Source organism: Molothrus aeneus, chromosome 11 (assembly GCF_037042795.1).
Source record: "Molothrus aeneus isolate 106 chromosome 11, BPBGC_Maene_1.0, whole genome shotgun sequence".
NCBI lineage: Eukaryota > Metazoa > Chordata > Aves > Passeriformes > Icteridae > Molothrus > Molothrus aeneus.
In genome coordinates, this window is record NC_089656.1 from 17,517,879 (window position 1) to 17,534,502 (window position 16,624).

A 16,624-nucleotide genomic window follows, 5' to 3' on the forward strand; every position below is an offset into this window, starting at 1 on the left:
AGGAGATCACAGGGTTTCACAGTACTGAGGGAACTGAAGGAATGTCAGGCTTAGAAGGCACAAGTCAAAGTTTATTTGTTAAAAATAAAAATGAAAATATTTTAATAGTTTTAATAATTTTTTTTATTTTAATATTAAAAAAATAAATGAACCATTTGAGATTTTTCATAGGTTTTTAGATCTGAATGCATCTAGAAGTTTCAAGTAAATCTTAGTACTAATCCATGATGACTTCAAGGACAAAAGATATCTCTGGTATTAGATAGAGGGAGAGACAAATGCTTCTCTAGAAAGTCTTAATATGCATTATTAAATATATTCTCTTTGGGGTTTATATGTATATTTTAATACACATAAAAAGTTACTAACCAGGGAAATCTGAAAAATGTAGAGACTGTATACAGAAAAGCTCACATGCCTGACATCTTTAAGATTAATTTCTTCATGAACATCCTACCCCTACCTCAAATTTTTTTCACAGTTTTATTGACACCTGTGTTTCTGTGCTTTTAACAACATAATCAGCTTGCCACCAGTTTTGTAGTTCGAGAAGTCAATGCTTGCATGGATAAACACAGCTGGATTTTTTCTTTACATTTTTAAGCTATACTGGTATTCTGTGGGAGTGGGGAACCTGTAAAAATGTGCCTTTTTTAATTTGCTTTAGCAAATTACCCATTTTGTTTAATTTGTAGTTGTTCTGTGCCAACAGATCTATTCAGTACAAAGAGATCATTGTCAGATCTGGCTGTTGAGGCACAGAAAATGCAATGTGAGGGAATCTTGGGAGAAATCTGCTGGGATTTCTATCCCTGGCTCAGTTCTTAGGTGCAGTGAAAGTGACTGAAATCACAAACTCTCCTCTCTTTAAAGCAGCACATTGGGATAAAAGCAAAGGGAGCTCTCAGAACAAAAGAGGTTGCAGTTATTTAATGGATCTTCCTGGTATCTTCTGGTAATGCTCTAAAAACACAGAATAACTTCACTTGACATTGGTACCTGCCACTGGAATGCCTCTTTCCTCTTAGGCTTTCCAGATCTGTCATGGATCTCTGATTTAAAGTACAATTTTCCCAGTTTGACACATAATCCATAGACACAGATCTTTGTGGCTCATTTATAGCTGTCATAGGGGTTTTACTGTAGATAAACCGACATAAAAAATTATAAGAGATATAAGAATTATTTTCTATATATAATAATTATTTATATCATACTAAAATATATAATATATATATATATATCTTTACCAAAATTATATGGTAAAGAGATCAGATTTGGTAAGTTTGGGGAACTTTTGTTTGCTTGGATTTTTCTTTTTCTTTTTCCTTCAGTAGTTATTAAGTTTGTGATGGGGCTTCTTGACAAAAGTCAAGGAATTTATGTGGTGGGAATCCTGTGATCCTCAACCCTTTGTTTATATAAATACCATAATTTATTGATGATCTAATTAAGAATTGTGTGGCAGGGGCAGGGATGGATGTGAGCAGACACCTCAGAGACAAAAACTCTGACTCAATTCCTGACCTTGCTGGTTGCTGGGGAGATTTACAGCTCACATCCCTAGAAAGTAGGATTTCATATAAGTTACTGGGAAAACAAACAAATAAATCACAGGGGTTTGAAGTCAAATATTTCTTACTTGATTATTTAGCTGAAGTTTTGCATGGGAGAAATCCACTCAAGCTCTCAGGGATTTGTACTCTGGAGGTTGATATCATTTGGAATTTTCATTCTTCCATACATTGACTCAGGGCTCTACTCAAAATTACAAAAGAACTGAGGCTGAAGGGAAACTCTGTGACTGTGTTTGACAAATGGTGTTTACACATTGCCTTTGAACTTTGTGGTATTTTGGTATTGACATTTTCAACACTGGAAATTGTGAGGGCAAATGTCAGCAGGGAACCCAAGGCAAGAGCATCTGTGTCTGCTCCTGTTTGCCTCCCAATTTCCTCCAAAAAGGAGGGAAAGGGGATGGCTGGAATGGACCCTCACAGGGGCCAGAGCCACCTTCTGCCCAAGAGAAGAGATTTCATTGAAGCCCTGAGCCGAAAACTTGAATTTTAAGTGTGTTCAGGATGGGAGTTGTGGAAAAACACCCAGTGGAAAACTAGAAAATTGAAAATTGGAAATCTCTCTCTGAGTCTCCTTTCTTAGGATGATTTGCCACTGACTGATGCTTGTTTTCTTTTTGCCCAAGAAGGAATATGTGCATTTATAAAGTACAAATGTACTTGAGCAAGCCTGTGACTTAATGACCCCAAATTTGCACACAGCTCCACAAATCTTTATGATCTCGAAGTACCCAATTGCTGGCAGTGATATATCATGACCTGTTCTGTGCTTAATTATTAATTTTACATTAAGGAGTCTCATAGTCAATATTTAGATGGTTTATGACACACAGAAGCTTTTCCATGCTCATATTTTCTTTGCAGGGACATAATGTAGCCCTTTCAGTACTAAATCAATTACACACAGAGTTAAAATAACTTGATTTGTTGCTTAAGGTCCCTTCTTAACAAGATGCATCAATTCTAATGGAATAAAACCAGGGATACCTTGGGCTGCTTGTAATCCTTGCAGGGCTCCACTTTGCAGGGGTTGAGGCTGATAAGTTGTGCAGAACAAAGATCCCTTCACCCTAAGCAGTTGTGAGATGGGGAGAGAAAGGGTTCTGGACGTGCCAGAACAAAAGTACAGGAAAACATTTCATTCTAACCCTGCTTTCCACACTGCAGTAATGTGCAGAATTAATGGGAGTGTATCACATCTTTTAAGTGCCCTCTCAGAGTCAGAATTCACCCAGAAGGAATTACTTCCAAAGGTGCTTTATCTCACCTTTCCTAAATTTTTATGTTAGAATGGGATGAGCTGCATCCAAGATTGCCAGGCCCTCTTTAGTGACTATAAAAAAGACTGAATGGATATCTGAGCCTAAAATGGTTGTAACTGAGTGAAAGTCATCGCACTTGCTGAACTAAGTGATTTAATCAATGACTTAATTCAGGAAAGAATCTCAGGATCGCTACTGAAAATATATATCAGACACCCCAAATTGTGTTCTTGTTACAAACATGGACAGTTTTGAAACCTGTGATTTATACAAGATAGTTTCAAAGGCCTGTTTGAAAATCACAGAGCACACTCTTGCAGCATCTGAATCATTTATTAAATTCAGCTATCAGTGCCTTTAAAATATAATTTAACCAAAAAGATCATTTGAAGAAGGGCTGCAAAGATTTCTACGTGCAGATACTTTAATCTCAAGACAGGAGAAAAGGCAGAAAACAATTCCATTTTCTGTTATTGCTCTTAGGGAATGAGCTGTGTGGACTTGATTTAAAGGCTGGCCAATTTGAAGTGCAGGTTTCCAGAATAACTGATGGTGTTTATCCTTCCCCCTGTGGGCTCCTTTACAGTGGGAAGCTGTTGAACTGGGTTCAGGGGGATGCATGGGGGAAGAATGAGTCCTTTTTAAGGGTATCTTTCCAAGACATGCCTTTTGATCCTCACTAAGGGTTTGTTCCACACTTACTTTGAGACCTTAAAATCAAATCTTCCACTTCCGTTTGTAGTTTTGATAGGAATTACTGCATCTGTGATATGATTTATCCAGAAAAGTGCAATGGATTTAGAGCAGTTCTCTGAATTAAGAACAGGGAGTAGTTGCCCAGTTTATTTATTGGGTCCAGCAGTGAAGTCCATTATGAAATATTGCTCAGGCAGGGTGAATTTAAAGAAGTTCAACAGGGCAGACACTACCAGCCCAACCAAATAATTTATTAAGATGCAGAAGGGGGTGAAGAAAAACAAAACTCACCTAAAAAGGTCCTGTAGTATGATGGAAACACTTATCCCTCAGATAAAAACCCTCAGATGTTTAATAGATCAAATGGCTGGGACTTGGTGATGAAATCAATACGAAGATGAAATAATACATCAGAACTAAGTGTGTGCTCTGTTCCTGCAGAGAAAGAGAGAAGCCTTGTGAGATGATTTGCTCCTCATTAGGACTTCTGATTCTCCTTTCATTAGCACTGCTTTTGTAATATTGAAGCACCCTCAGCTCATCTGGGTTCATTTTGGATTGATGTAGGTGCTGAGAGCCACAGTGGCAGCCTCTGGGTAACAGGGCTGGGTGTTTCACTTCTATTTCCACCACTTTGTAATTTGAGATTAAAGCATACCAGTTCATATTAGTTAACAGGCAAAGAGTAACAATGAGAACTTCCCAGGTGCCGTAATTGCTGAAGTCTGTGGTGCTGTGTATTCATAATCCTACACCCCTATGAGAAATTGGATACTTGTGTAAATTGCTGGTAGCAAGAAGGGAAAGGGTCCAATGTAGGCACAAAAAAAAAGGCAGCACAGATCATATTTTTGTTTTCTCTTTCATTTCACATATATTGAAGTGAGAAATTAGGGAGATAAAAAGGGAATAGAGGCAATTTAATACTGTGTGTACCTAATACAGACCTTCAAGGTCAATCCTGTACTCCACAGCCTCACCTAAGATAAATCTTTGCTTTAGTAGGGCTGGGCTGAATTAGATCAACAGAAATTCTGGCCCACTGTCTCAAAAGGTGCTTCCAAATGGGGAAGATTGACTTTGCACTAATAGATCTTTTTAAAATGTAATATCATTGCTTTTTACTCAGGAAGGATGCCAGGGTACCTTACTTGGACATAGAAGAATAGTGCAAAATGATTTCTGTGAAGTAATGACGTGGTTTTGATTAAAACCCGCTGAGACAGGGGAGTTTAATTGCTGCCTTTCTTATATTTGTAAGAAGTCAATCAATTCCTTTACAAAAGTAGGTAATTTATGGAATGAGATCTTCCATCTGTGAGTGTGGCCCTGATCAAAAGGTTATTGAAATCTATGAAAATGTTCCCTTCTTAGAAAAATCTCTCCATTCTGTTGTTGCTCTGGAACAAGTCTTAATGCAGAATATACACACAGAGTACAGCCTGGGCTTCTTATTACCCAGTTCTCACTGACTGTAATTTTTAGTGTTTTTTTTTTAAAAATAGGCACTTAGTGTCCACACATCACATTGTTTTATTTTGAGGTTTTTTCCCAATTTCAAATAATTTGTTGTTGGAATGAAAGAAAAAATATTTTTCTCATTTTCATTATCAAGCATTGTTAGATTTTAATGTACTCCTGATTTAAAACACACTGCTGCTCCCTCCCTACCAGTGCCCCAAGCTTCCTTCCACAGGACACTGCTGCTGTGAAAGGGTTGTGGGATAAGATGTACCTGGGCTGTTGAAGAACTGGGAATTGCAGTTTGATCTCCAAATTCAGAGTCTTTCCTGCCTTGATGGATGTGAGCTGGGTTCCCAGTGACCAGCAGTGTTTTGTTTAGTAAGGGCTGAGAGAAGGATCTGTTCTTGGTTCTGTTGCCATTCCTGTAAATACTCAGAATTCTGCTTGACTGGCCTGGAGGGAGACAAGGTGAAAGTGGCTTTGAAGTGAAAGATGGTCAGCTCCCTCCCAGAAGTTCAGAGTGCAAATAATTGTCAATCTTTTTTTTGCTAACCTAAGTGAAGTCTCTGAAAGCTCTATTTTCTTTTCTACATTTATCTTGATTAAGAATGCTGCCCCTGTTTAGAGCCTGGGAGAAGCTGGATATTAGTTTCTTTTTTGGGGGAGAAACTTAAATGATTAATCTAATTTTTCCTGATTTATTTTTTGTCATTAAGTTTAGGGGAAGCTTTCTACCTCATTCAAGAGGTAATTTCTCATGGGTATTTCTGGATATGAAAATTACATAAGTCTATATTTATTTGTATGACTTTAAAAATTGCTGTCTATTAAATTTGCATTGACTAGCCAGAACTCTAGCCCCAGAAAAAGAGGGAAGGGTAAAACATGGGAAACTATTAAGGAAAAGGTAAAGAAAAGCCAAAAGAAAACATCTGGATTATAAAACAGAAATAAGTGCAGAATATATATTTTTAGTAAGCTCCCTGCTTACCCTTGACTATAAAGTTTGCATCTGCATTTAAATAGCTTGCATATGCCTGAAATCAAATTTGAATGATTGCAGGCAATTCCAATTTTGCATGGGACCTGGGAAAACAGACGGTGCATCGTGTGAGCTGTGAGCATCTCTGACAAAAACCTTCAGCTGGCAGTGATGCCTGGTGAAGGCTGACCTGGAACGGAGACTAGATGGAGCTAAAGAATAAAGCAGGGATTTCTTATTAAAAGGATCTCCTCAATGGATCCACCTTGGGCAGCACAACCCAAAATGGTCCCAAAATGAACCCAATATGGACCAAAATGGTCCCAAAATGAACCCAAGATGGACCAAAATGGTCCCAAAATTCACCCAAGATGGACCAAAATGGTCCCAAAATGAACCCAAGATGGACCAAAATGGTCCCAAAATGAACCCAAGATGGACCAAAATGGTCCCAAAATGAACCCAAGATGGACCAAAATGGTCCCAAAATGCACCCAAGATGGACCAAAATGGTCCCAAAATTCACCCAAGATGGACCAAAATGGTCCCAAAATGAACCCAGGATGAACCCAAATGGTCCCAAAATGCCCGAGCGCTCCCGGGGTCTCTCCCTGGGATCAGTTCTGCTCCATTTGCATCTTGCAGTTCATTGTCCCATTCCAGCTTTAGCCCCTGCAGTCCCATCCTTGTTTTTCTCTCTCAGCCCACGGTGTTTGTGCTCCTGGGCTGAGATTTGGATCATTTGTCCTTGGTGCCCAGCTGGAGCAGGAATTGTTTTGTGTCCCTGCTCTGTGCCCAGAGCTCAGCATCCCCTGATGTGAACCCAGACCCACACACTGAAGCAGCACAGAATGTGAGAAATAGAAAAGCCAAAACCTGAGGCACCATCAGGCAGCTCAGACCAAAGGGCTCAGTGGCTGAGCAGGGTACCTGGGGCAGGGATGTTGAGTTTTGGGCTTTTTACCTCTGCTGGTTTGATAAAAGCAGGGGGAAGAGCTCAGCACCCCCCACTGCCCTGGGGCAGCAGTGGCCTGATTGACCAAACTCCTCCTGGGATTTGGGCTGCCTTCCTGCAGAGCTGGCACCTGTGGTGATGAGTTACACAGGCATTCTGGAAATTTCTCCATCTGACCTCTCAGCAAAGAAGCTTGTCTATCTTTTTTGAGAATTTTCCTGCCTTGTTTTGACGGGATTGATTTTCATGAAGTTTAAATGTCTCATCTAGTCTCTGCTTGCTGTGATTTTCCTGGTTGATTTCTAGTGCTAGTCAAACTCCAGAGAGAACGTGGGCCCTTTGTGTTTGTCATGCCTGGGGCTAAATCTTGCTCTTTGTATGTTGAATAGATGTCCCTGCACTCATAAATCACTGCTCTGTCATGTTTGCCTGCTGTGAGATGCTCAGTGCATATCATCATTTACATTAAACCATTTGCTTCCAGAGAATGTGTTATATTGCTTTATTAATTATGGGATCTGACATATAAGATTATGTTATGAATTGGCTCTTAGAATATTAGAACAGTGGGACATTTTATAGCTTATGGTCATGATCCAAGAAGTAATTCATGACTTTTCTTAATAAACTTGGCTGGTCAAAAGGGAAACACACATGAGAGTGTGACATTTTTGCTTAGGGAGAATCCTGGTTAAGAAAAAAATCTTTGGTGATTTCATTAAACCTGCAGCCTGTTTATATCTGGAGGAAAAATTTTGGCTTTTTTCAGCTGCATCTCCATTGTCCTAAGTCCTTTTTTACTAAACTTGCAATTCCCAGTCCATCTGGAGAGACTGTAAATGAGCAAGAGTGAAGGATTCCCTTCCCTGGGCAAGGAAGGATTGTTTGCTGAAGGGGGAGCAGTGATGGGTGGAACTGGGGACGCTGTTGAGGGGAAGCTGAGCTATTGTAGCTCTGTTTTTGTCATCTCTCCAAAAGACATCATCTTATCCTTTCAGGGGATGAACTTTTGGACAGCATCAGATAGGAAATGAGACTTCATTGATTTTACTCCTCATGCAAATACCTGTTTCATGCTATCTGCAGTCTATAAGACAAAAGTCTTCATGCATTTTTTTAATCTTTGTTTCCTTTGTGTGTGGGAAGATGCACAGAGTCTGAAATGTTATCTTGTTTGGGGATAATGAGTTTTGTGCAACACAAAATCTGTGAAGGGGATCTGGTATTCTGAAAGAATAAATTACATTTTTCACAATTTCTTGTATCTGCACAGACAGAGGTAAATTTCAGTATGAATATCTACCACAAAATGTTATAACCTGGTTTGTACAGACAAAAAGCACAATTTGGCAATCTTGGTGAGGCTAACAATTTTCCATGTTTTCACCACACAGTTTTACCCTAAAGAAGGAAACATCCACAGCACTGCAGACAAAACACACCAAAGTAAGATCCATGTCACATAACTCCAGCTAATGCAAATTCCCTCACTGACATGCCATAGATCAATGTCTGGCCTGGAGCAGAGAGTGCCTGAGAGCTCCTCACAGTGTGACAGTGGCTGCAGCGTGGCTGGGGACAGGACTGTGTGTAAGTCATGTTCCAAACATCCCAGGAGTGAACAATTCATTCTGCCAAAACAACTGTGCTGTTCCCGGGGAAAAAAGGTTAAATACCAGTACTGCTAAAGGTTGACCTGCCCATACATCTTCTCTCTTCTGTCATAACGTTCAGCTGGGAATGTCCCATTATTTCTTACTCAATTTATATGCTTCTGACTGCATTAGGTCTCCATAGATAGTAACAATTCTTGACAGTTCTTCATCTCTGCTTAATATTACTGAAGTTTCTTTTGTGTACTGGGAGAAGTTTGTTTATTATTCATTCCAGAGCTGACAGTTCACCAGTTCACCCTTCCAGTCCTGTTGGCTGCAGTGCAGTGACATTCCCAGGGTACTGCTCAGTGATGCCATCTAATCTAGAGTTTAAAAAAAACTGCCAGACATCTAAATAGAGAATGGGAGGAAGCCAAGCCCTGTGGTAGAAAATTATTGCCCTGTACAAAATATAAGATATGCTCAAAGCCTGAACTCAATGATTCTCACTAAATGTCTTCTTTATTGAGCAAGGCCTTCAAGCTTTTAGTGATACATATAATTGCAATTCAAATGCCCTTGACTGGAACCCAAATACACCTTTTTTCTTATATTTGTTTTGCTCCCCTGGGGCTTTTTGTCTGAAAGCGCAAAATGATAATCAAACATGTAATTAGTTATGATGAGAACATTGTCAGGAGGGCTTCCTGCTTTGTTCCAGTTTCTGAAAGTTGGGCTCTAGAGATGTAAGTAACCCTCTTGATTTCTTCCTTCTCCCTCCCATATTTTACTCTTGGGTTAAAATTTACTCTTGTCCTCCTTCTTGGGTTAAAATAGCTGTACTTCTGGAAAATGTAACATTGTGCAACTGATTGTTATCACATACAGAGACACAGCTGAACTTGTGGAGAAGGTGGAAAACACAACTTTTCAGGGCAGTTATTTAACTAGGAGAACGAACCCTTCCCTTTCTGTAACACATGTAAAAAACATTTAATGTACTGAATATACAGTGGAGAGCCACAGAAAGAATGAAAGTCAGCTGGGAGAACTCCATGGTGAAGTCTTTGAGCTCTGTAGATTCAGTCTTCTCTCTTAAGGCTGTAGGCTTGAGACATTGGTTCACATTTCACCAGGCTCGAGATAAGCTGCATTTCCATTCCTCTCCAGTCCTCCTTTTAAACCCAGCAGCTGCATATAAATAAATAAATAAATAAAAGTTTATTAAACTTATAAAATATAAGTAAATAAATAAAAGTTCAGTAGTAATGTTCTCTTGGCATCTTGGCAGAGAAAAGAAGAGAAAAGGAAAGAGAAGGAAAGAAAAGAAAAGAGACTGGGATAGGTTATAAGAGGTTATTAACAAAATACCAAAGAAATTTTCCCAAGAAACCCCCTGTTCCAACCACTCCAAAACCATGTATCTGTTAGATTTTACTTCTTGGTGCCTAAGGGGAGATTTTGCCAATATTTTCAAAGAACCAACAGATTGATAGCTGCAGCCTCTGGAGCAATGGCCTGGGAGTGGGATCTGGGTGTGAGCAAGGAGGAACTCTGGGAGGTGCAATGGGAGGTTCTGAGTGGTTCTGGGATTTCTGAGTGGTTCTGGGATTTCTGAGTGGTTCTGGGACTTCTGAGTGATTCTGCCCAGCTGTCGCAGACATCTTTCATGAAAAATCCTTTCTTCGGATTTTTCCTTGTGAGAAGCTGCAGTTTCAGTAACCAAAGTAACCAATGGTTATCTGCTGCTGTGGAATGCAACAGGTAGACCTGGGATTGGTCTCCTGTGGGTGTTTGGATTTCCTGACCACTCATGGCAGAGCTGGCTCTTGCTCTGTCTGAGACACAGATCTTTGTTATTCATTCTTTTCTATTCTTAGCTTAGCTAGCTTCTGAAGAAACCTTTTCCTTTCTATTTCTTTTTAGTTTAGTCTTAATGTAACATATATCATAAAATAATAAATCAAGCCTTCTGATCATGGAGTCAACATTCTCATCTCTTCTTCATCCTGAAAGCCCTTGTGACCACGGTCACACCCAGCAAGTGTGACAGACAAACCCTGAATATTGAGACACACCAGTACACAAGTGTGACAGACAAACCCTGAATATTGAGACACACCAGGACACAAGTGTGACAGACAAACCCTGAATATTGAGACACACCAGGACTCAAGTGTGACAGACAAACCCTGAATACTGAGACACACCAGGACTCAAATGCAGCTTTCCCAAGAGAGTTTCCTCCACGGATCTCTGTGCGTCATTGGCACAAGGAAGAAGCTGCTGATTTTGCAGACATCCCTTCCCCAGCCTGATCAGTTTATATATGTTGTTTAACATGATAATGTAGCAAGCTGTTGTTTTGTGGTTTGAAAGGCAGCTGCATTTGATTGATGCCAGGAATGGAAGTATTTGTAAAATGACACTGAATTAGGTGTAGTCAGTTTATGGGCCTGGGGAAATGAATCTTTTATGAAGAACAAAAGTTTATGATGAGGGAGGAATACTCAAGAAGTGTACATCTTGAATGAAGCTCTTTTGGACTGGATGCCTGTGGTAAAGCCTTTCAAAACACACACTTGGGCCCCTACACTTTCAAGATCTCTATATAAACATTATTTTTTCTGGTGGTCCAATCCCAATTTGTCATTTGTTTGTTTGTTCTCTCTGTGGACACCTCGATTAGGGTAGGGAATTTCTCCCCTGGAATTGTAGCTATTGGGCTTTTCCAAAGTGTTCCAGGTGAATGTTTTAACTGCTGGATTAAAGCTCTTGTGATTTTTGAGGCATCAGCCACAAATATGAAGCACACGGGGGTGAAGTTTTCTGTATTGATCCCCAAACAAAAACCAAACGCAGCCTCTACTAATACATAACAACATCTAAAGACAACCCCACATTTTATGTGCATTTTTTACACATAATGAGAACTTGTGAGAATAGAATAACTTTAAAATTAGATTTAAATGCCACTTTGATGGTATCCATGAATCAATGCCACAAAACTTTGGAGAGAAGAATTATAGAAAAAAGATGTATCTAATTCTCTCCAGCTTTCCTCCTGGAAAATGCATCTCTATGTAAAATGGATGTAAAATTCTGCTCATCTGAGTTGCTGGAATTCTTATCTGTATGCACCAAAGGAATGATTGCAGGGAACAAGATAATGTCTGGTGAGTTGAAAGGTTAAAGAACTGCAGCTGGCAAATCAGACTCAGCCATTGTGTTAAGCCAGTCCTATGCCAGATAATGAGAGATTAGGGGATTTACATCAGATCTTAAAATTTACATGTGCCTTCCACTGTTTTATCATCAGAAATATTTCAGTAGGACAACTGTATCAATGGGATTTTTAGTTGAATATCTATTGTAATAAGTTTCTAAATCTCTGCTGAGCATCAACTCATCTAATAGATTTATAATAATAGCAACCTTGTATTCTTTCAAAATGTTTTCTACTGTACTTGAGTGCATTCTTCAGGAAATCACTGTGTACTGAAATCCATTTAATTTCACATGAACTTGGGGACTCTTAAAGATCCCTTGAAGATTTGCCTTAGTCCTTATTTATTTCACTGAAACCTTGTGATTTAGAGACCCTTGTGAAACATGTTATCTAACATTGATATAAAAAAAACTCAAAAATGTGCTAAATTTCTAAAAACAGTGCATTGGGTGAATCTTAATTCTTCAAAAAAGAAAGCAGTTCTTTTTCTCTCTTTTCTTCTCAATCAGTCTCACACAAAGTAGGTGAAAATATCAGGGCTGGGATCATCTTGTAACACTGGAAAACATGGCCTGGTATCCAGTGGTAAGCTTCTTTTTGAGCTGTCTGACCTTTAATCACTGCTGAATAAAACCAACATGCTGTCAGGTCTCTGCTATTTTTCTCAAGGGGGTAACTCTGCCCGAAGTAGCAATAAAATAAAACCTTTGAGAGCTGATATTCAAGGTCACTACAGGAAGAAGCAACACTCTGTACTCTGGGAACTACCACAAAAGGAGAAAAAAAGAAAAGGAGAAATGTATCTAAACAAGGCAGTTGAGTTTGTTTAACAGTGAGCAGGCAGTTGTTATATCAGTCTATAACTGAGACTGGGCTTGTTTTTATTTTTACCACAATATTTCATTTTTATTTGATTTTTTTAAATCCAAGACCTTCAGAAAGAAAACAAACTCACTGTACATGAATGATACATATTTCTGTTACTGAGGCACTTGCAATCTAATGTGTCAGCCCTGTCTGCATCAGGATTTACCCTCTTGTAGTCATTTTGCCACAGAAATCTCTGTGAATACTGAAACGTGATCCTATGGTCTTACAGATCTATGAAGAAATGAAAATGCTGTATTTAACTTTATATATTTAATTTATACATATAATATATATTAGATATATTTTATACATAATATATTGTGTATATTAAATTTATATCTTTAAATTATATATTGAAATGTTGTATTTAAAATGTGTTGACCATGATAGTTTAAAATAATACTTGCCCAATCTGTGGGGAAAAGAAAGGGTGAGTTCCCACAGAGGAATTAACCTGTAACAAAGAATTCTGGCTCACTCTGATACCGATTCACACAGGAGATAATGGTGTCTCTGCAAAGTTACTTCAATGGAAGTGGTGTAGATCATAGAATCTGATAAATTGTTACAGCTGGGATTTTTGGCCCAAAGACTGGATCCCTTCCTAGGTTTCTTACTTTATGGTTTGCTAATATCTCACATGAATCTGTTACTTACCATTGATTCACTATTGAAATGAATTTATTGATTTGATCATGGTTTTTTTGGTATTTGGTAGAATCTCATTCTGTCTTCAGCTCAATATTACCAGAAATATTTAATCTTGCTGTGATCATATATTATTTAGTTAGATTGCTTTTTAAACTAATGCTTACATTTACAATTATAGATGAACTGATGAAGAAATCACTTTGGTCTAGGGGTGAGCATCTCACAGTTCAGCCCAGGTGTCTCATTATGCCCTTTCTTTTTTTCTCAGTGTACTGTACAAAGCTGATAAAATGCTGACAGAATTTTGCTCTGGGCTGCCTGTCTTGGGGAGAGGAAAATCCTTGATCCAGGGATGCAGGATGTGCTCCCTTCCTAAGCACAGGACTGGCAGCAGCTCAGTGCTCTGTTAACTGTGATCAAGACACAAAGCAAGGTTTTTCCTCTGCACAGCATTTAGGAATCTGTGCAGGGAATTGCGTTTCCCTTATTGCACTCCGCAGCAGAACTTTGTGCTCAGGGAATTTCCTGGCAGAGAAACCTTCAGCACTGGAAGGACAGTGGGGCAATAGAGATGGGGGCTTATTGATGTTCATAAAATAAGCTCATAAATTTGTACAAATTGAAATTGGAACAATGCAGGCTTTAATAATTACAACATTTCTTATTGACAGAAATGACATCCAACACATTTTGAACTGCAACACTTCACCATGCAAATAGAGACCTGTTATTTCAGTATTGTTGTTTTCATTGTAGCCACCTGTGGATTTTCTGCCTGCAGAATTAAAAGTGGAAGTGATACACTTGTAATTAATTTAGTGAAATGCAATTACTATGGATGGCTTCAAAGCCCAGAGACACAGGGAATTTGTGTTAGAGCACATGAGTCTTCTGTTGCATGAGTAACAAGTACTCACTCCCTACAACTCCTGAAAGGTGTCTGCGCTCAGGTGGGGTTGGTCTCTTTCTCCAGGCAGCACTGACAGAGCCAGAGCACACAAGGGGAAATATAGGTTGGGTATTAGGAAAAAGCTTTTCATGGAAAGAGGCCTAAAGTACTGGAATGACCTTTCTAAAAAGGCTGGATGTGCACTGGGTGCCAGGGTTAAGCTGAGGTGTTGGGGCTGGCTTGGACTCAATGATCTTGAAGGTCTCTTCCAGCCTAGTTAAACAAACAAACAAACAAAAGTAAAGATAATATGAACAAGAATGCAAGCTAAATACCCTCAGGGTTTGCGAGGGTTGTTGCTCAGTGCCGCTGCGTGTGCCCTCTCCCCAGGAACCACGGTGATGCGCATGGCGGCGTTCGACGCCGACGACGCCGGCACGGACAACGCCCTGCTGCGCTACAACATCCTCAGGCAGACCCCCACCAAACCCTCCCCAAACATGTTCTACATCGACCCTGAGAAGGGAGACATCGTCACAGTGGTGTCCCCTGCGCTGCTGGACCGAGAGGTGAGTGAGAACTTCCCTATTTCCAGTTTTCATGGTTGTGCCTCTAATCTTCTTCTGGGGTGTGAGAAGAGGCTCTGGGTGTTGTTGTGTGGGGATTCAGATGCTCGCTTTTACGGAGTCTTTTAAGAATTTTGTTTATTTCTTACTCGGACTTGAGAATTTCTAAGCTCTGATCAGTGTTTATAAATCTAGTAGTTCATGATTTCTGTGCGAGACATTTAGTGTTGTGTAGTGAGAAAGAGCTCAGGATTAAGTGGACTTCAACTTAGAGTTAGTAATTGCCACCCAGAGCTAACTGTGCATATAGCTCATTCTGAGAGTATTAGTTTAGTGCTCTATATCTTCCCTAGAATATTTTTATGAGTGGACTTAATGAACTAATTCACTTGGTACCCCATAGCCAAAAAAAGAAAATGCAAAAAGGGGTAGGGAAGGAACAGGTAATCCTCAGATGGCTTTAAGGTGAATTGCCACAGTGCCAAAATCTATGCTTATAACAGATCATTAACATTATGAGAGCATAAATTGATGGCAAAGAAAGCTTAGGCATGATCATTTCATGTTCAGAAGATAATAAAGTAGAGGCAATCTGTTAATCCAAAGGTTTAGGTACCGGAATATATAAAATCTTGGCACCAGAAAGAGTTACTCTATAAATCACAATTTCCTTTCATGAAGTAGCCCTGAGTGCTCTTAGATTCCTGGAGACATCCAAATTCTGTTCTTGCAGGATGTTTCAGGTGTGTGCTGAGTCACTGAGCTTGTCTTCTAAGTTGATTGGACTCAGGATTGTCCAATGTTCCCAATATTCAGCCCATTATTTTTCATGTTACCAGATAATGCACTTCCCTTTCTAGGTGGGTAATTTCTTTCTACAGGCTTTTCCAGCAGCAAATATTTCACAGGTAAATCAGTCACAGATACCAGCAACATAGTGGAGTGAAACTAATGTCTGGGCCTGAATGTCTGTGTTTTTAAGTTTAAGAGATTCTGATTTTATTCATATTTGGGTGCCTGGCCACAGAATGGTGCCCAAATTAAAGTTTACAAAATCCCTACCTTTTCTCCCCTCAAGTTTCCCTTCCAAATTCATTGTTTCAGTTCAAACAGTTCAGCTTTTTACTGTTTTCTAAAGACAGTTTTAAGTATTTTTATTCCTCATAGATAACCATTCCCCAGATTAAACCAATTTACTCAAAATTAGAAAATCAATGGAAAGGAATGAACATGGCTGCTTTTCCCAGTGCCTTCCAAAGGTCACTGGTGATTTGTGAAATAATGATGCTGTCTCCATGCACCTGGGAGCAGGATCTGAATTCCTCGTGATTTTTAATAATCACCAATTCCATGCCTTTACTTTGAAGGTGACATGACAAGCTGGGATCTGTTGAAATTCCAGAGTAATTTTTATTGTTCCAAATCTGAGTGGTTTAGGAACCAAAACGTGTTGCTGTGTACAATTTGAACACTAAAATTAAGTATTGTCTGCAGTTAAAATCCAGTTTCACTTTGTCTTGTCAGAGGAAAGGCTTTGGGAAAAAGGATGTTTATTTTTCCACAGTCATCTTTGTGGGTTCAGCCTCTTCCCCTTCCTGCCCATATGTCTTGAGCAGAAACTGGTGGTCAGGCCTCCATTTTCAGGTCTGTGGAGTTGCCATTCATGGTCAAATGAATTACTTCTATTTTTAACCATAATTGCAGCTTTTAGAGACAAGCAGCCTCAAGGTTTTATTCTGAAAAAAAAATCTGGGTACCAACTTAATATTGATGTTATATAAATAACTCTTATGTAGTTCTGTGTGGCTCATGAAATTGAATTATTATAAAAAATTGTCTGTGTGAGGTGGGGACAGAGGGGAGTAAAATGTGGAGGAGGAAATGTCTG

The 16,624-nt window shown here is 39.3% G+C and overlaps 1 protein-coding gene across 2 annotated transcripts in view; it reads left to right on the forward strand.

Annotated features, from left to right (window-relative positions):
• The window catches only part of CDH13 (cadherin 13), a 460,254-nt gene that overhangs the window by 296,586 nt on the left and 147,044 nt on the right, over window positions 1-16,624 (forward strand). For both annotated transcript variants that reach the window (XM_066557779.1, XM_066557778.1), the window contains exon 7: window positions 14,561-14,739. In XM_066557779.1, the coding sequence (XP_066413876.1) occupies window positions 14,561-14,739 (179 nt within the window). The remainder of the gene's footprint in view (window positions 1-14,560; window positions 14,740-16,624) is intronic.